Source organism: Nothobranchius furzeri, chromosome 12 (assembly GCF_043380555.1).
Source record: "Nothobranchius furzeri strain GRZ-AD chromosome 12, NfurGRZ-RIMD1, whole genome shotgun sequence".
In the NCBI taxonomy this organism is placed as follows: Eukaryota; Metazoa; Chordata; class Actinopteri; order Cyprinodontiformes; family Nothobranchiidae; genus Nothobranchius; species Nothobranchius furzeri.
In genome coordinates this window covers 56375289-56396184 of record NC_091752.1, presented here as the reverse complement: position 1 = coordinate 56396184, position 20896 = coordinate 56375289, and the positions used below count along the sequence as shown (strand labels likewise).

At 42.8% G+C, this 20896-nt stretch overlaps 1 protein-coding gene across 7 annotated transcripts in view; it reads left to right on the top strand.

The window, feature by feature from the left end:
* Positions 1-532: 532 nt before the first annotated feature.
* cep112 (centrosomal protein 112) overlaps positions 533-20896 on the top strand; it is a 186984-nt gene continuing 166620 nt past the window's right edge. For 4 of the 7 annotated variants that reach the window (XR_011515758.1, XM_070542734.1, XM_070542735.1 and 1 more), the window contains exons 1-6: positions 533-637; positions 959-1064; positions 1266-1447; positions 1573-1736; positions 8576-8660; positions 11250-11327. Coding sequence is in view for 6 of the 7 variants with exons in the window: in XM_070542734.1 (XP_070398835.1) it covers positions 965-1064; positions 1266-1447; positions 1573-1736; positions 8576-8660; positions 11250-11327 (609 nt within the window). In the remaining variant the exon portion in view is untranslated. Of the gene's footprint in view, positions 767-794; positions 1065-1265; positions 1448-1572; positions 1737-5330; positions 5357-8575; positions 8661-11249; positions 11328-20896 lie in introns of those variants that run through there. The other 3 variants (XM_070542732.1, XM_070542733.1, XM_070542736.1) reach the window with 3 other exon arrangements.

The following is a 20896-nucleotide window of genomic DNA, read 5'->3' as shown; positions in this document are numbered from 1 at the left end:
CTACACCCTGAGTAGGTAAGTAGAAAACAATTGCATTGGAGAATTTTACACGTTGGTTTGCCCCAGTTTTACCTCAATGTATCCATTACTAAATACATGTCGTCCAGGATGAGCAGTGGACTGGGGGAGTTGGATGAAACTCGGTGGAAAAAAATCAGATGTGATGTAAAATACTGAAGCAGGGGAAAAGATGACTTTTTTTTTTCAGTCCAATTTCTCACACATTTTACACTCAACGCTGTAGTCTAGAAAATATTCCACACTTAATTCCGTACATTCCTACATATTTGAAGCCATGTTCTGTGTATTGACACTTAATATTTTAAAGGGCTGTAGCTTGAAAAATCCACCTCAGCTATGACTTGGTGTCAAAAATATGTTAAGATCCGAAAAGTGTAAATGTTCAAAAGTAAAAACACATTTTACGTGTAAAATGCTTATGGTGCTGATGTAGCAAGTGAATTTTCCACTGCAGGATTAATAAATTCGGATTGGAGATAAATGCATAAATGGCTTGCCCTACAAAGCTGGAGGAAGTGGGGAAGCTCTTCGCGGAAACGGATGTGACGTAGAGCGAAGACGCTAAAGTTTGAAGGATTTTGAGCGGCGAGATTCGTGCTCAGGATCTTCATTTCAGGTCTGAAGTTATATTTACACGTAAATACCTATTTTCAACACGCCATTAAACCCATTTTGAAAGTTGGGCAGAAAACGACTCATAAAACGCGAAAATTAGCTAGACTGACCTGGTTCAGCTCGGCTAACGGTAAGCTAGTCAGACAAATCTGGTCATTTCATCACGGTTAGGTTAATGTAAGGGGGTTGTCATGGCAACGCGGTGCATTCGCTGTCTCATAAACCCCGTTAAAAACGACCCAGAATAAAATCATTCCAGTGCTGGTTAGTTTAGAACCTTTGCGTTCTAATTATCTCGTATTCTGGTGATATTCACCCTCAGGCCACCATGAAGAAACAAGAAGGCTCATGGGAGAGACTTGATACTGAATTTGACCATCTGCTCCTGGATATGAAACCCTATATGCTTAAACATCCAAATAAAACAGGTGAGACTTCGTTACAGCGTTACAGATCCTAACAGCAGTAGGAATGTTTGGTTCCCAGTGTCATTTAATGGGATAGAGATATTATGGAAGGGATGCACTTATTAGCAGTGATAAAAGTGTGAAGGACAGAGGTCTACACTACTAGAGAACAGTTCTGCTTGTTGTCTGAGAAGCTGCAACAATCTGTCACCATCATGTCAGAACGCCAGCATTGCGCCGTATGGATAAAGAAGCTGTGCGACCCAGCTGCATGTGGTTCAGATCGAAAGAATCGCAACATGTACGCTCGTGTGCTCCTCCACATGCTCAAGAGAGGCGTTCTGGAGGGTCCTTTCACCAGCAAACCAGAGCACGGGGGCCTCAAGACACTCCCTGCTTATATGGTGAGACTCACAATAAATCATGTACATTTGTGAAATTGTTTTTCTGTTAGTTGAAGTTGGTGCAAATATGAATGGAATTCAATGCAGTTTTCTGACCAAATCTCATGTTTTCCAACTGCCTCTAGTCCATCTACTTTGAGGAGCCACTGAGTGGTCTATGTGGTGAGCAGAGCAACAGAGGTGTACCCGACTGGGTGAGAGGAGATCTGAGTGGCTGCACTGATGACAGCTTGGCTGCAGATCTACTGAAAAAAAGACCCAGTTCAACACCTGTTAGAGCTCTTCACAGGTGTGTTACAACTGTCGTTTATTATTGCAACCCTTCTGTCAGAACAAAAATGGTTTTAGAACAAGCAGTTTGGCGGCTGTGATCAGAGGAGTTGTGGAAGTTTACAGCTACATCCAAAGACATTAAGATGAAAAAGTTCTATATTTGTTGTCACCCATTCCAGAAAGTGGAAAAATTCAAGCACTTCTCTTTTGCCATTCTAATCATTACAGGTTACAGAAAATGAAACTTATAATGTTGTGTCTCAGACAATAACCTGTGTGTAGGACTGTTGATGCTCTGACTCCAGCATCAGTCCTCTCCTGGTGAAGCTCCCCAGATTCAAATCAAATCAAAGCTTTATTTATAAATCTATTCAAATTCCTGAATAGATTTAATTGGACAATCCTCTCAAGGCTCCCGGTTGCTAGAGCACTCAATGTTTTTAATTGTAATTGTTTTACAAAAACATATATTTAAAAAAAGTTTATTCTGCTTGTGAAGTGCTTTGTGATTTATATCTTGAAAGGCGCTTCTTCTGAAATTAGTGGCACCAAATCTTGAACTTTTTCATGAGATTCTAATGAATTAACTTGTACTGAATGTGTGTTTCTGTATGCTTATCATTTAAAGCTGAGGAATAACGTTAAGAACTGAGAACAGTTAAATAGTTCAACCTATAGAAAGGGAATGATTAGGCTAAAATTAATGAATGAAAGATTTGAAAGGATGGACGCAAAGTAACAAGACCTACAAATAAAACCAAAACATGTTTTTCTTCATTAAAAATTCAAGTACACCTTGAATGTAGCTTTTATGAATTCCCTCTTTATTGACGTTCATTATCAACTTAAAATAGTATCATTGTTTATCTCTGAATGTTCACATTTCAGGCAGTTTTGCTACACTTGCTCTCAGTGCAGAAATCTAGAATCTTTTATCCAACAGCTCCATCTAGAGGCTGAACGTTGCATTGCACCTTAATGTTTTCATCACTTTTGTGATTAAAGCTGAAATGAACACCCCTCCTTGGTGAACATGCACCTCTAGCTAAAACACATTGTTTTATAATTATTACTCTCATGTTGTGCTGTTAATACGTGCGCAGCGTGCACACACACACACACACACACACACACACACACATAAATAAATAATTCTGCACAGGGTCGTACGATCTGACAATATAAGGTCGTTGAGGATTATAAAGTGATGACAATCTACCAAAGCACCGAGATCGTAGAACCATCTATTTGTATTTTATCACCTGTACCATTATTTCTGGGCGCGTCAATGTGCACGCATTTTTCTCGGCTGAATCATGTTATTAGTCTACTTCTGTCGGTCCGACAGACACACCGATGAAGCAATCAGAGCAAGTTTTAGGCAGCGTGTTGGTTTGTTTAGCTGGGGTGTTTGGTGGAGCTGAGGAAATAATTTAATAATCGATGCACTAAGATGCAGCCATAAACGTTTTTTGGAGAAGCACACCATACTCAATTACAGAGGCTCATTGCTAGTGTTAGCCACTAGCTTACTCCATCTCTAAGTGGTCCTTATGTGTATCCTCACCCATCTGCTTGATCAGGGAACATCTGGGTCAGCTCTAAACATTGCGTTTGGCTTTGTGGCTTTTATAATTTGTGGACGTTTGGTGTGTTTTAGCGAGCCTTTTCACTGTGGCTGCCGACTGGAGCTTTGTTCATGCCCTCCCCCTCCCCCGCGTAGTCGGAAAACGGCTACGGAGAACAGTGAGGCACAAATAAAGTGTAATCGGAGGATCTTTTGTGACGTCGGTGTATGTTTCTCGCAGTGTATTACAGTAGTGTGTGGCAAGAATCAGCGTATTTTGCCTATAATTCTGTTGTTTTTCACGTTTGGAGGAGGATTTAACGAAGCAGATGGATCCTTCTTGCTGTGTGGTTGTTACATCGTGCACCTTTAAATGTAAATACACAGTCCCACAGGTTTACAGAGCATTGGGTGTAGATTGGTGTAATATGAAGTAACCGCGCTGACGGTTGCTTTTGTGTCTGTTGTCTGTGGAAAAGGCAAACATAGAAGATTTGTACTCCGATAGATGAGTTACCTGTCAGAGCTTTCCACCTAGAAGTTCTTCTACCAGAGTGAAGACCCAGAACTATGCTGTGAAGTGTGTGATAAACACAGCTTCTCTGACTGATTGCCTATCATATTTACTCAGGAGTGCTACTAAAACAGCCAAAGGCGTTGCCAAGTTGTTGCATCAGGCTGCTTGAGATGTCCATTCTGACTTTTCAAAGAGAAATCCTTCAAAACAACCTGAGAGAATAAAGAACCTTTCATACACACTCCAGCTCGCATTTCCTTTCCTCTTCACATTTCACACTTGTTGAACCTGAGTTGTAATCCTCACAATACCAAGAAAGCAGAGAACAAAGCTCATTAGTAAAAATTCTTCAACATTTGGTTTCTGTTGCTTGTTGACCATGAGTCAAAAGCTCCAAACGTGTCAAAAAAAAAAAAATCCAGAGACATACTGCTAACTGTGTAGCATGTAAAGCTAACACCCTTTACTAAATCATCAGTCACCCTAACTTGCTCAGGGATATTTCCTCTGTCTGCAGGCGGTTCAGATGCACGACAAAGTGATGTTAGTAGGGCTCATGGTTTTTTGTTCCAATTAAGAAGACAAGGCAATCCAGAGCCCAGTGGCTTCATTTACTCATTAGCATAATAAAAAAAACACTGTAGGGGGGGCTTAATATACACCAGGGCGCTGCATGCAAGAGAGTACAAGCCCACTGCTGCCATATTAAATCCAAAGTCTTCTGTCGGCGGTGGAATTATGTCATTACAATTAGGCGCAGCGGTGCTTAGAGCTGTCACCTCACAGACAGATGGTTGGAGGCTATAAATAGGCCGTAGCGGTTTAGCCCACTGTCTGAAAAACAAGTCAGGTGAACGGACACACGTCTGCTAAACTTTCTCCTTCTAATCAGGAAGTTGGTTCCTCTTCAGCCTCCAGCAGGCCACTAAAAACGTACTTTAAAATACTTTGTGGACAAAGGCTATTTTTAGCTCATTCAGTCATTTGTTCTCGTTTACATTGCTTCTTTGCAGAGATTTCTTCATTGGGCTTCATTGCAAAGAAATGTCTGATCAAATTCAAAATAGTATTTAGTCATATTTTTATTCTTAATCCAGCCACTAGATGGGGCTGCTGCTCTGACTCACAGCAGATTATGCAGAGGAATGCTGGTTTGTTTATGACCATTTTCTCCAGTTAACCTCGTGTTCAGATGGATAACAACGAAGACCTGGCAGAGTGTGTGGGTGGTTCATCGCATCATGTAACCTGGGTTTTATTTCTTAGAAAGACATTTTCATTTCCATGTACTGCAGACTTTGTTTTCCTCCTGTCTCTCTGGCGTCTGCCCCCCATCTGTGTGCTTTCGATCCACATGTGAAAACTCTTACCTCCCCATCCCCCTTCTCTGGGGAAGTGTGACAAACAGTGTTTGCAGTTGTGTGAGTTAGTTGTTGATGTTGATAGAAATGCCTTGCTCAAAGGCTATTCTCTTTCCTCTCATCTTCTCTTCTAGGTGTCTTGGCTAACAGTCAGAGGGTGCACAAGGACATTAGGGTGATTGTTTCCCAAGGTCAGTCTGTTTTTCTAGGGGTGCTCAAGGCTGAGACCTGGGCCAGCTGGCTCTGCACCTGGAGGTCAGGCTGGGGTTTGGATGTCAGGGCGCTTTAATCAGCCAGGCTGCAGCTTCTGAGCTTTTACTTAGTGGAGCTCTACTTTGTGTGTGTGTGTGTGTGTGTGTGTGGGTGTGTGTGTTGCTCTGGCCTGACTTGCCACCGCTTTGATCTGTAGGCCTCAGACTCCAGACACATCTGATTCAATTATCCTCATCCACCTGTTGACTTAGAGGCCCAGAATTGTGAAACTTGCTCGCCATCCAAGTTTCATAGCTGTGTGCATGTGTGTGTGTGTGTGTGTGTGTGTGTGTGCACATTCGGAGAAAAAATTAAGACCATAGGCACACGAAGTTTGTTAAATGCTTTTCAAATTAAATAACTGCAAAAATGGTATTTTAACAAACTGTAAATGATGTTAGAAGATGTTTATTCTGATCTTTATTGGTTCTTGTTCCATATTTGAAGTGGAACTCAAACACATAATTTGGTAATCTCATTTTATGATATTGATTCAACTTCAAAAACATTTTTTAAACTGATAGATCACAGAAGAGTGAGCTCTATCTTTTTTTTTTTTTACAAACACTCACACACACACACACCCTTGGACCTTTAGGGCTATGTTTTCACTTGTATTTCCCACCCATCACACCACACTCGCTTGTACCCGCTTGTATCTCATTCTTTTGGTCACTACCCAAAGCTCGTGACTGTAGGTGAGGGTAGGAATGTAGATTGACCAGTAAATTGAGAGCTTTGTCTTCTTGCTCAGCTCTCTCTTCACCACGACAGATCGGTACAACGTCCGTGTTCTCGGATTTAGAGGAGCTGATTCTCATCCCAGCCGCTTCACACTCGGCTGCAAACCGCTCCAGTGAAAGCTGGGGATCAGGCTCTGATGAAACCAAAAGGACCACATCATCTGCAAAGTGCAGAGACTCAATCCTTAGGCCACGAAAACAGATCCTTTCAGCACCTTGGCTGTGCCTAGAAATTCTGTCCATAAAAGTTATGAACAGAATCGGTGATAAAGTGCAGCCTTGGGGGAGTCCAACTGTCACTGGGAACAAGCCCGACTTGCTGCCTGCAATGCAGACCATGCTCTAACACCGGTCATACGGGGTGTATCAAAGGTACCCCATACTCCCGAGTACACAAGGCTCCCCGGGGGACTCAGTCAAACGTCTTCTCCAAATCCACAAACACATGTAGATTGGTTGAGCGAACTCCCACGCACCCTCCAGGACCCCCCTAAGGGTATAGAGCGGGTCCAGTGTTCCAGTCTCCTTTATTTCTATGTTATGCATCTATGATTTAAATGTTGTTTATATAATATTTAATGTCTTTATTATTGTGCAGCGCCTACACCTTTACTTGCGTTTAAAACATTCTTTTCAGAATAAATGAATTGGGACTCAGTTCACAGATTGTCTCCGTAATTAATCAGAATCATTTGCAAGAGTGATATTGCAGTATTAATAGATATTACATTACATTTTGCTGCCCTACTTAAAACAATCCAGTAACTAAAGGATTCAGTTTCAAGTATATTTGAACACAAGTTCAAACACTGGTCATATTTACCTTGCACCGCTACAGAATTTCAGCTGTAAGCTGCAGTTAAATCACTAAAATGATATGTAGAAGAAATGCATCCAAACCTCACAACTAATTGTAAATGTGGACATTTTTGTTTGTGCTAAACACACATTTCCAGGAGGTTTTCAACCACTTTGTGAAAAAGTCTGAAAGGGAAAAGGTTTAATGTTCTGAGCTAAAAGATAATGAGATGTTAGAGATGCACCTTCTAAATATAGATAGCTCAGGAGGTAGGGCGGGCTGCAGGTTCGATCTCGGCTCCGACCAGAGAATTCTGCTGTTGTGTCCTCGGGCAAGACGCCTAACCCGCCTTGCCTGCTTGTGGTCGGATGGACCGGTGGCGCCAGTGCTAGGCAGCCTCGCTTCTGTCAGTGCACCCCAGGGCAGCTGTAGCTACATCGTAGCTCATCCCCACCAGTGTGTGAATGGGTGAATGACTGACTGTGTTGTGAAGTGCCTTGGGGGGTCGTAGAACCCTAAGAAGGCGCTTTGCAAATACAGGCCATATACCATTTACCTCATCTAGTGAGCTGCTTTGACACGATGGCTTAACTAGATAATTAGGTCAAACCGTGATAGAAGTCCTTCATCTAAACATTCTGCTAAGATATTCACATCACTGTCCTCACAGCGAAGTGTGACCAGTTTAATGTTGCACAGAAAACACAATTCATCACAAACATCAGACATCGTTTTAATAGAGAAGCCCTGCCCAAGTCACTTACACAGAGGAGTATTCATCTAGTGTCTTAAGGGTGAGTTTAAGTTAATGAAAATATTTAAATGGTTTTTATTAGTAGATAGAATAACATTAATGTTCTGTTCTGTTCCCAGAAGACGCCTTAGGCAAAAGAGGTTCAACTGTCTCAGTAACTGTGATGCTTTAAAAAACACAGCACAGGAGGAAGAAATGCCCATGGGCTCTGTGTAATAGTGTGAAACAGTGCCCTCTAGATTACAACGTGATGTCTTTGTATGATGACAGCCGCTTTCTTTCGCTGTGGTCCCACGTCTCCTCTGCTTTTCTAACAGTCATGCTTTTAAATAGCAGGAGCGAGCTAATAAAGTCTCATGTGCCTGCCCTTAATGAGACTGTTAGTTCAGTTATGCTCTTGTGTGTGTGTGTGTGTGTGTGTGTGTGTGTGTGTGTGTGTGTGTGTGTGTGTGTGTGTGTGTGTGTGTGTGTGTGTGTGTGTTTGAATATCGGCAGTTTTCCTGCAAAGCGTCTGTGTTTTTATTTAAATACCGTGACAGACATGATGAGAAGCAGTCATGAACGCGTGTGATTACAGGAGGAAGGTTCAAGTCACAGACGGGTTCTCCATGTGTCGTGCACGGAAACAGAGGGAAGTATGGCAGGGACGTTTATTGTTCAGATGGGATGAATTGCAGACCTCAAACCGTGCAACTGTTGCCAGATGTTGATCTGTGCAAATGTCAAGGCGAGCTGCAGATGCATGCATGATGCAAAGAGGGAGAGCACAGGCAAATGCACTCGTGTGTGTGTGTATATATATATATATATATAGTGTTGATTAAATTCTTTCACTTTTGTTTGTGTAATTTATATTTTTCAGGAGAAGGCTGAATGAAGAGGAGAACTCTTCCCTGCCCATGTCCTCCAGTCCTCTCAAACAAGCACCCAGAAAAGATGCCAGACGGGTTAGTTTATCAGCACACAGTCCTACCCACCTCTGGGGTTCAAGATCCATCAGAGTTGATACATTTATCTGAGGTTGAAGTGTTCCACAACAAACATGGTTTCAGTTTACAGATAACGCTTAAGGGAAATTTCATACACTGAAAACGTGCAGGTTAAAAAATAGAGCTATCGGTTTTTAACATTCAGAAATTCACAGCTTCATAATCCATTAACTAACTTGGACAGTTCTGGTTAAAAAAATAATACAGGTTAAGCACTGTTTTGAGACTCTTTGAAGAAGCCCAGGTGGATCTGGTCATTTATGAGTGTGTAGTTTAGCTGGGCTGTCCATCCTGTATACGTGAATTTATAGTCTGGCCATGGCCCAGAGGGAGAGCTCAGTCATGAGGCGAGATCTATGGATGTCTTTCAAATCGTCTCCACATGCTATTGGTCAGCAAACAACGTGACATACTCACCAATACAGGTGTCAGTCAACGGGAGCAGTCTGCCATACACTGTTGAAGGGCTTAAATTTCTCTATCTGCTCTTGACTCAAAGAAAAGCCCAAGTCTGCAAGGTCCAAAGTTTATGCCAACGTCATTTCTAACAAGCTGTCACCATCTTGTTCCACTCCATCGCATTATCATGCCCACCGAACCAGTAGAGCGCTGTGATTGACCCACCAAACAGAAAAAATGCAGTGATTGGCCCACCATCAGAGAGAGTTCTTTGATTGGCCCACCATCAGAGAGAGTGCTTTGATTGGCCCACCAAACAGAAAGAGCGCTATGATTGGCCAACCAAACAGAGAGAGGGCCGTGATTGGCCCACCAAACCAATAGAGTTCTGTGATTGGCCCACCAAACCAATAGAGAGCTGTGATTAGCCATGTTCGAGATAAGTCAGTTCTGTGCAGATTAGATCAGCTGTGATCGGCGAGAAGTGCGTGCCGGTTAGATTTGTGTCCAACTTGATGCCGACTTGCTCTGATGTCATGCATACGTAGGCAACGATAAACTCGTGAGATCAAGGTGGCCGCAGATTTTGGAGCAAGGCGCTGCAGTTGCTCTCCCTCAGCTGCAAAACCTAGGGGATGACGGGAAACGCCTGACTCTCACCTGTTCTAAGATCTGATTGGTTCATATTTTGATCTGAACATCCGGTGGTAGAACATGAAATGTTAGTTGGTCACATGTATTCTGTAAATCACGTTATGTTGATGATGACAACTATATAGGCCATAAAGAGAAATGTGTTTTGTGTTCTTTTGTCACGTTTCCTATGAGCACACTGAAGCTACAGCTGATAACCTTTACTTATTATTACAGTCATGTCTTCATATAGAATATTTGATATCCACAGGCACGTGAGGATGTGTTTCAGCTGCTAACAGGCACCAGAATTAAAATTGAAAATGAAACAAGTGTGAATGCTAATGCGATGTGTTCATCCGTCGTCACCTGTGAGCTACACATGTAAGGAAATCTGTCTGACTTAAACGCCGGCTTTCAGCCACTCCCCCTGCTGCTTCCGTCTGCTCTCGTCTGGTTTCCAGGCGAGGCGCAGCTCAACTCGAACACGGCCATTGACCCACCAAACAGAAAGAGCGCTGTGATTGGCCCACCAAACAGAGAGAGGGTAGTGATTGGCCCACCAAACCAATAGAGAGCTGCGATTGGCCCACCAAACCAATAGAGAGTTGTGATTGACCCACCAAACAGATCGAGCGCTGTCATTGGTCCATCAAACCAATAGAGAGTTGTGATTGGCCCACCAAACAGATCGAGCGCTGTCATTGGTCCACCAAAGCGAAAGAATGCTGTGATTCATCCAATGGCCCATGTGGTATTTTGATAACCAGTCCACACACAGCCACAACCTGCTTTTTGGTGCCAGACAAGAATAAAATATTTCAGAAAAGCTTAACATCCTGAGTTTAAAGTTGCAGCAGAGCTGTGTTGTCACGCTGTACTGGAAGAAGTGTAATTCTTCAGCCAATAAGCAAGTCATCATCTGTAGATACTACTTTGATTAATACCACATGGTGCTTACGTTCCTGATACAATACAGAGACTGTGAAATGCTGGTTTGAACAGCATGTCCAGCAACCTGAAAGGAAAGATTTACTCTGAGGGTGAGGCCTTCATACCAAATTTTAACCAGAGGGGACATTTAATCCTCAGATTTTCCGTTCAGCTTTTTCTCTGTTGGTGCTTTTAAGCAAACGCTCCATCTGATCCTAATCATATCCAATATCTGCCTCTTTCCTATTGGTCACAATTCTATTAGATAGTTCCTCTATTTTAGACTTTAAACTGACCTTGAGAAAAGGGTCAGAGACACAGATATAACGTGGGAGTAGAGTACTGTTGGTTTGGGAGGAAAGCACATAAGGGCGTATCTTCTGCCTGTAAGCTTGAAGAAACCTCTTGTTGCCAAGAGAGGAATTATAACATATCAGCAGGCAGAGATAACCTCCGCCAGTTCCTGTTGTTTGCTTCTTTGAGCCAAACTGCCAATCAAAGTGCTGGCAAGAGTAATTTAAATCCCATCCTCTAGTTTGAATCACCCTGCTGTTGACGCTACCCATCTTTTTCCCTTCTCAGGTGGACGGGGTGTTAAAAGCTAACCCGTATTCTGATGACAGTGACCTGGAGGCTTGTCTCAACAGCTGGAGCCTGGGGGTGAGTCCAGGGGTTACAAGCAGCTGTCAGCGTGCTGCAGCTCTCTGCAGGGACTGTGATTCTGAACAGCTTGCAAATAAATCCACACAAGTAAAAGGGCACCCCAACTCATGATTTAGTTTTATTGCAGCAAGCGTAACGAACATCTGAAAGTCAGGCACACATTTGTTTTCTTACTAACACATGTATTTATAAATAAATAATTACTTTCTGCTTTAAATTAGCACATTTAATACCTTTTCTAAAATTATTAATACTCCCTGCACAATAAATTTATTTGTTGGGCTGCTCGATTATGGAAAACATCAAAATTACAGTTTTGAAAATTTAAAGCTGTTATAGCGAATCTGCAAAGAAGCTAGGTTTTGAAGGCAAACATGGTCAGGGAACACTCACCCCTCCTCTTTGGTAGCCTTCCTGGATCTGCATCCACCGGAGCCAGACATTGTCAGAGAAAACAAGATAATGCTAAACACCAGTCGCAGTTTTGTGGTCCAAACGTCTTTTGTTGTCCATGACTTCAAATGTTGTTTTTCTTTTTGGGATTCTGGTAGTTTGGCTTAAGGTTGACATGTCTCTGATATTATTGACTAGAGAACCTCTCACGCCAGTGGTGTTCTGTTGGAAAATACATAAATGTGTAAAGAATAGAGGACCTTGGAAAGTGCGGCGGGTCAGCAAGACCGACAAATGGATGGTCCAATAGTTGCTTTTGTGTTATTGGCAGAGGTTTTTCAACAAATGTGAAAGAACCCCTTTATTCATTGTTTTCTTTTTTTTATCTCCACCACATACAGTGCTCAGCATAAATGAGCACACCCCTTTTAAAAGGTACGAATTTCATCGGTAGCACAATGAACAAAAGAACAATTTCCATCTTGTCATGCATGTCGTGGGTCTGAGTTGTGAAAGTGGCTCTCAATCCTGCTACTGTCAGCCACCTTGGCCTCTCTGATGCCGCTCTTCAGCTCTGACCTGACAGTGCTGTATTGTTGAGCATCGCCAGACCTGAAAGCTTTGTCACGGCCCTTAAGCAGAAACCCGACATCTTTGGTCATCCGTGGCTTGCTGTTGGGGAAGGTGTGGATTTTCTTTGCTGTTCTAACAGTATCTGTGCAATGTTTTATGTAAGAGAGAACCATAGAAGTGTAGGCCTCATTGTTTTTATCTTTGGAAATGGACCAGTTGGTACTATCAAAGCAGTCCTGCAACAGTTCTGATGCTCCTTCCAGCCACCACTGAATCCCTCTGGTCTCTGGTTTCAGTTTTCTGATGAGTGGTCTGTATGCTGGAGTTAAAAACAGGGAGATGTGGTCGGACTGGCCTAGGTGAGCGAGGCCCTTCTGCTTTAAAACCTTGCGTAAATTTGCTGTAAACATGATCAAGTCCATTTTCACCTCTCGTGGGGAGCTGGCAGAAAATCACCAGCAACTACAAACACTCCATCTGTATGGGCACTCTGCTGGTTGTTGATAGCGGTTAGCAAGTAGCTCAGGGCTGTAGCTGCGTTAGCTTGGGGGGAATGTAAACAGCAGTGATTATGATGGTGGAGTGCTCCCTATGGGCCGACAATTTACAGACAGATATTCAAGGTCAGGGGATCAACGAGTCTCGGTAATCTTAGCATCACTGCAACAGCTGTTATTTGTGTACACACAGCCCGCCTCCTCTGCTCTTCCCGGAATTGTTCATCCTGTGCGTAGTGTGGCCTGCTAGCTGGATAGCCTCCTCTGGGATAGTTGGATTAAGCCACGTTTCTGAAAACACCACGACACAGCAGTCCTGTATTAGCCTGGCCTGCCAGACTCGTCCTCTGTTTAATTCTGCACAGAGAAAGAGTCTGGTAACTCACAGGCAGAGAGGCACATGAGGGGCGGGACTAGCCAGCTCTGAAATAACCATCACAAAAAAGGATGGAAATGCTGACTGTACCGCGCAGCGCTGTAGTTTTTTTTTTTTTTGCTGTAGTCAAAAATGGCGTCTGGCGACGGCACAAACATCTTTTATTACAGGAAAGGCTTTTAGCGCTTCTACTTGTTGTGGTTTTAAAGATATTCAAATCATTGAGAGCAGAGGAAAGAGCCGCAGCAAGCTCCTCTTCAGTCGCCATGTTTATGACAAACTCAGCGTTGTGGTGTGTCGTACGCTACTCAGTGCTGATTGGCTTGGTTAGATTTCTCAGGGGGTGGGGTTATTTGAACAGGAGAGTTCCCAGATCCTTTCTCTGTGCAGAATTAAACAGAGGAGGAGTCTGGCAGACCAGGCTAGCCCTGTACGTTCTTCTGCGCAGATATGATAAGAATTAATTCCTCCATTTTGTTTGGTAGCGGTCGTATGTTTGCTAAGAAGAGACTAGGCAGTAGTGCTAGCCTAGCACGTATGCCAGCTCGGCTGTATTCAATAAAATGTATTATTCCATAAAATTATGTATTATCAATATTACTGAACCTTTAATAATTGATGGATGTTATAAATAGTAGGGATGCGTTTTGGTGAAATTCTGGCGAGACGATACATATCACGATACAGGGGAGACGATACGATATACTGCGATACATTCAGCCAGACATTAATAGCGATTTTCTTTAGACTGAATTTACTGTAGGAAAATTCAATAAACAGTCCAAACTGATACATAACATGTTTAACATGAGGAATCTGGATCATAATAAAGAGATTTACATGTCCATGGTGCAGGCTGCGCAGTGGAGCAGTGGTTAGAACTGTTGCCTTGCAGCAAGATGGTCCTGGGTTCACTTCCCGGCCTGGGATCTTTCTGCATGGAGTTTGCATGTTCTCCCTGTGCATGCGTAGGATCTCTCTGGTTACTCCGGCTTCCTCCCGCAGTCCAAAAACATGACTGTTAGGTTGATTGGTCTATCCAAATTGTCCTTAGGTGTAAGTGTGTGTGTGCATGATTGTTTGTCCTGTGTGTCTCTGTGTTGCCCTGCGATGGATTGGTACTGTGTCCAGCGTGTACCCCACCTGATTGCCCATTGACCGCTGGAGATAGGCACCAGTCCCCCCACGACCCTACATGGACAAGCGGGTTCAGATAATGGATGGATGGACATTTCCATGGTAAAAACAAAACCCATTGCACAATGCTGCCAACTAGCGGTCGGCGTTTGAATTTCACCAAAGAAAAAATATATACACAAATGTTTGCATGTAAACTCTTCCAAAAATTCGATACACAGCTTTTGAATATCAAAATAATATCACAGGGCAAAAACCCACAATATATTGCCATATCGATATTTTCTTTGATCCCTAATAAATGGGTTCTTTGGGTATGCCAGGAAACTAACACTTAAATTAATTTGACAAAGAGGCAAAAATATAGTTTATGAAAATCAATTTATTACTATATTTCTACAACGAATGATCATACAGAATAACTGTAGATAAATTACAATTTAAGATAATATAACTAAGTCAATGAGTAAACTGATGAAATATGATCTAAAATGTTATTAAGAGTCTAAGTGTCTTAGAAAGGATGTGATGTCTGGGTTTATAAAAATAATCTGGTTGAATGTTTAATTAGTTATCAACCAACCAGAACCAACTAATTCATCTACTGCTTAATGAATCAATACAGTGCTGTTACAGAAGTAGAGAAGAGCTGCTGCTGATGTCCAGTCAGTCTGACATCAGGATGTGTCCTTCTGGAAGAGTTGAAACGGGGAAACAGAATCATATGGAAAACATTTCTGGACGACACACTGCAGAGTGTGTATGTTTCAGTACAGAAAATCATGGAGGCATATTTTTAATCAACACAATTTTCCGCTGGTGTGCTTTGCCTCTGTTGTCTTCTCGCCACTACGAGTCACACGTGAAGTTAGCCTTCAGAAAGGGAGGAAGTGTGCATCAGTTTAGGTTGCAATGATCAGAAATTTTGGTGGCATAGTCTGAGAAATAATCACTGTTAAATGATTACTGTGCTGATTTAGCATGAATCAATTTCACATCTGTATCAACATGAATAAATGAACACATTCTGTAAAGGTTTTGAACTCCACAAGATATCTATATCTGCTTTTCAGAGCTTCTAAAAAATTAGTAAAATCAAAGTTATCTATCATTTTGAAATTACAGTATAAATTTAAAATACCCTTAATCAGATTGGCCTAATAGTCTGCTTTGAGTTTCTGTAAAAAGACAAAAAAAGTTTAACTGTTGACAACTGGCCAGGGTTAGGGTTAACTCACGTGGCTTAGACCATCAAAGCCGTGGACATGACATTAATTCAACAGTGAAAGATAAAGGCACCTTCATAAAATGAGATGCTAAATTCTTACTAGTCCGATTGTTATTATGAATATCCTTAATATAATTTCTACTTGCTCACATCTTTATTTTCAATATTGAGTAGTAAAAATACTATTTGGAAAAGGATAAATTGGAAAATAGGAATTACAAAAAGGTGCTGTTGATTAAATTTGAAAATGGCTTGCCGTACTGGCTTGTTATAGACAAATACAGGGGAAACGTAGTACAACACTGCTGAATAAACTCATTTTTTAATGGATCATTCTAATATTTCTGTGAAATCACTTCAGTAGTAGCTTTTTTTTGTCCGCACTTCAGAGGACATGAAACAGGTTGGGGGTAGGGCTGGGTGATATGGCCTAAAATCAATATCACGATATATTGAGGATTTCACCTCGATAACGATAAATGAATGATAACCACAGGTGTGCGCAGAAACAAAAGTTGTCCACTAGATGGGGCTGTCACATGATTTACGTTGAGTCACATTTTTACGTGACTCAAGGTGGTACAGCTTCTTAAAGGGACACGAACGTTGCCAACCTACACACATCTTTCATTTTTTTAAATGATCAAATTTATTGACATGAGAAAATGTTTCTCGATAACAGTCAGAAATTTCATTACGATAATTTTTCGATACACGCCCAGCCCTAATTGGGGGTCTCGCAACTTTCTTTCTCCCAGCTCTCCAGATGGACGAGCCATCTAAAATCTATAATATTCTGACACAGGAGAGTTCAAGCACTTTTTTGTTTTTGTCCATGCGAGTCGCGCACTGCTGCCCCCTCCCTTTTTATTAGCGGTGTTGGAGAAGTCCTAACGGGGGATTAACTGCAGTGTTTCACACCGGTTAATCCCTGCAACCCTAGCATCAGTCAGACCAAATAACAAACCAAGAGCATGCTTGTAAGGCAGCATCTGACCAATCATTTTTATAATAAATTTTTCAAATCTAAATGAAAATAAAAAGTATATACTCAGGTCTACAGTTATGTTGAGAATAGCTCCATAGATCAGGGTAACCCAGAGCCATGGTACAGACCTGTACTTGGTATGATCAGTCTCCAGAATACTGATCGAAGCACCTTTAACCACATGCAGTCCAGTGATTCTCCTACTGCTTGCACACTTCTGACTGAATGATGGGAAAAGAATCCCTTTACTTATGTCCTCTTGAAGTCTCCTCCTTTTGCTATTGTAGGACGTGAGGGTTGTGTAAACTGTAGGACTGCAGATGAGTGTACTTGTTTCATCTCCTCTGTCTAGAGTGCTCCAGGTCAGGGTTTGATAAGCAACTTGCCCTCATGTCTTTTATTTCTTATCTCCTTACCTGCATGACCCACACTCTCTTTTTCCCCCTCTTGCTGTTTCTGACTTTCCCCTACCTTGCCTACATACTGGTACTTTAACTGAACCCCCTCTGCTCTACTTCTCTGACTCTTGGCTTCTTTCACTTCTGTCCTATCTGTCTTCTCGTCTCTCAGTCCACGCCTCTTTGACTCTCTCCTCTCCTGTTCTTTTCCAGTCCTGGTGTAATCTGAGGAATCTATCGGCAGACGTGAAGCCGTGCACAGCGCCGCTCTGCTTCTCCTCTGTGTTGAAATGCTGATAAGAGGCATTGCTTGGCAACGCTCCCCCAAGCCTGCATCTTTCAAATCAACAGATGTTCTTTCACACACAAACACACTCACACATAAACCCTCCTCAAGTTTTATAGATGCACTGCTTCAAAGTGCCCAGCTCCTACGGAATTTCAGCACAGCCAAGCTTTGGTGTAACTGGAACATCTTCTGCTTTCATTTAGATGTTCTGAAGCGGGCTATATTGGTTCATCGCTCATTTCCTCTTTAATGGAAGGAAGTCAGTGTTAGAAGACTGGGTACAGGGTGATGGATTGTCCTCTCCTCCAAGATTCAGATGGATTATTGTCTATTTTGGCTTTTAGTATCTGTGTTGAAGAGTGAAGTTTCATCTTTATTATGAGTTTGCTAACACAGATGAAATAAAATCATCTGTCCTGCCTAATAAAGGCAACAGATGACTTTCCTGTTTTGCCCCGTGTCTGGTCTGTGGTTTGAATGGGTTCAGTAGGCCAACAGCTTGTGGAGGCCTAGTTTGAAAGCAGGAAGCTGTCAGCGCGTGTATTTGATTGCAGAGCGCGTCTTTGTGATTATTCCTTTTATGCATCCGTCATCCATCTCTGTCAGGATCAAATGGTGCAGGATACAGGGCCAACAGCAAGGCTGGACAAACGTGCGTTTAGAGACGCATGTGTGTGGGCACACAGCGAAGAGAGCCGGCACAGCCGTACGTATGCTTCAAATCCAAGTTTAGGATCGCGCTGTGCCAATGCTACACCGCACAGACTGCATGTCCTTCTTGCCCTGTGGGTAGTGCTCAATCACATCTGATGACAAGCTGTCTGCAGATATAAAAAGAAATCCCACTGTAGTTCTCAGCCAGAGCACAAGTTTAGAAAAATATTGATTGTTTTCATCACTTGGTGAATGTGGATTTGTTTTTTCCTTGTTGCCATTTTCAGCAAGAATTCTTTACTCTTCACATATCCTTAAAGTGATCATTCAGTTCTTTTGAAGTGGGTTTCTAAGGGAAGGTTACGAATAATTAATATCTTACCCATTGTAGATGGCTCTTTGAACAGCCTCTGTTTGCAGAAACTGATATTGGTTTTGACAAAGAAAGATTGGCTAAAGGCATGTCACAATGGAGCCAGTTACAACAACGTGTCCTGAAACAATTCCAGTCTCAAAAATGTCTCAACAGTATTGACAAATGCTGTTTTATAATGTTTACTTAGTTATAACATTTCCTTCTCAGTGAGCTTCAGTAGCTCACAGCTAATTACTATGGTAAATAAATATGTAACATAAAATTTATAGTGGTGTTACAGTTTGGGAAATAATGTTTGTATGATAATTTATCTATCCTTCCTTATCTATTGTAGCGTTATGGTTTAGGTTGTGGAAAAGCGTCCGGTCAGAATCGATACGTTCAGTAAGCGGTTTGAATCTGGTGTTGCGAACCCACAGAGAAACGAGTTTGAATTTATCTGTGGGAGCCGTGTCATAATAGATTTGGTCATCATGCGGTTTGTATCTGGTGTTACGAACCCACAGGGAAACTTGTTTGAATTTACCTGTGGGACCCGTTTGGAACTGGAGCGAAGCTGATGGTTTAGTTGTTAGATCAGAACCTGATTTTACCTGTTCAAAGTTGTTTATCAGCTTAACGGAGGCGACTTTGTTGTGATCAGAAATAGTAGTGAACTGGAGATGCGAAAATGATGCTCGCAAAGCAGGAGGAGGCTCCCCACCCCCCTTTTGTTTCTATAACTTATGCCGTGTCTGTGAGACAGGAGAAGCATAACAAACAACAGTTCTTAAGCTCTTAAAAGCCCTATTACCAAGAAGATGCACATTGTCACCAGGATCGTGCTGAAAGAGCAGGTGTGCAGATGTCCAAAGACCTGGAGGTGTTGGACTTGGAGGTTCTGAAAAGGAGTGATCCAAGGATGGTTGTGTCACGGGTGTCAAAGCAAACCTAGCCATGTTTAGAATCAGATACAGACATGACGCTATCGAAAGGAACATGTTCTGCCCTGAAAACTGAAGCCTAGAATACTTTATTCCCAAGAATGATGGAGGTTCCCACACAGAATCAGAAAAAACCCGGTTTAACCAGAGTATTTACAGACTGACTAAAGTTCCGCCCCGTAGAAGGTGCCACACCTATCTCCGGGTCGGAGGTCAAAGTTGTCAGCTGAAGTGATGGAAGGTCAGTGTCGATTTCTGCAATGACCCGCCCGCTCGGAGGAGGCGTTCCCCCGAACAGGTTGAAGTTCGCAACGGAAAACTCAGTGCCACTCAGCACCCCCCCCTTTGTCAGGCGGGGCCCTGAGCAGAGCATCACTGCACACACCTACTACTCCCGGGCCGGGAGGCCACCCCGTGCCCGTTAGAGGTGAACTCAGCAACCACCGAGCCTCCTTCAATATCGCCACTGACCACAGGACTACTGGAAACCGCAGGATTTTCTGCGCCATCGTGGTCACCTGAAAGAGAAATCACAGGAAAGAGAGCACAGAGGCCAGAGACTAAGTCACACCCCTGTGAAAGGAGAAAAGAATTGGCCACCGTATTAGCAGAGGTCACTAACTGAGAAATGACAAGGTCATTCACAGAAAGGTCAAGATGTCCTGGCACAAACCCGTTAAATGGTAGGATGGCCACGTCTGAAGGCCACAAGCTTGTCACGGCGGCTGATGTTTCCATCTCGCCCCGGCACACAAGCAGGGTTGTGCATGATGTGGACTGATGATGAATGCAGACCTCTGACTCAAGCGGTGGGTCACAGCTGGAAGAATTCACACCCATGCTGGAGAGATGGTCATCATCTAACATGGCATAAACAGAAAAAGCATCAGGAACCACAGGTTTAAACACAAGCTGTCTGTCAGAATGGTTAACCATTGGTTCAAGAGATTTAGTTAGCATTAAATTAGCAGAGAAAGTGCTGTTAATTTCAAACCTTGATGTTATTGGTGGGGTTTTGACCCCCTGTAAGAAACAAAGGCAAATAAATAGCAATGTGACTGTAAACATCATGTTGCTTGAATTCACTTCAGGAAGTGCAAAACAGAACCACCTCCGACCCAGTGCAGCTGGCACCGAACCGCTGTCACTCATTCCCACCGCGTCAGACCGGCGGCACCCGTCTAATGCGGGCCCGTTCGCGTACGCGGCGGGACCAGCGTGGTCCGGACGGTAAACAGTCTCCTGCGTCTTGGTGTGTTCTGGAAGCAGAACGTCAGAGAACCTTACATCAGGTGTAACAGTACAAGAAAGATTTTGTCGTGTCTCGTCCATCTCTCATTAAATACAGAGCAAATCGCATTTTTACCTTCTGAGCCTACGTATAACACCCGGTACAGCCCCCTTAATTCATCTCACAATTAAGGACTGCCCGTTGCGTGAACTTAACTTTATGGCACAGGGTAAAACAAGGAATTGTTGATAGAGAAATGACTGTAACACAACTTCACCACAAGATGGAAGAAAAAGTCATGGAACCGGCAGAACGGAGGCCCTGAAGCTTGACCCTTTCACCGGCTCAAAGAGAGTGAAACCTACGCGGCCGCGTTGGTATTAGACGGATAAAACTCCTGTTTTACTCCGCCTGAAGGCCACGTAGCAAAATGTCGATTCTACACACTAGAGTGATTTACAAGAACCGGAGTGATTTACAAGAACCACCGCCAAAATCCAAAG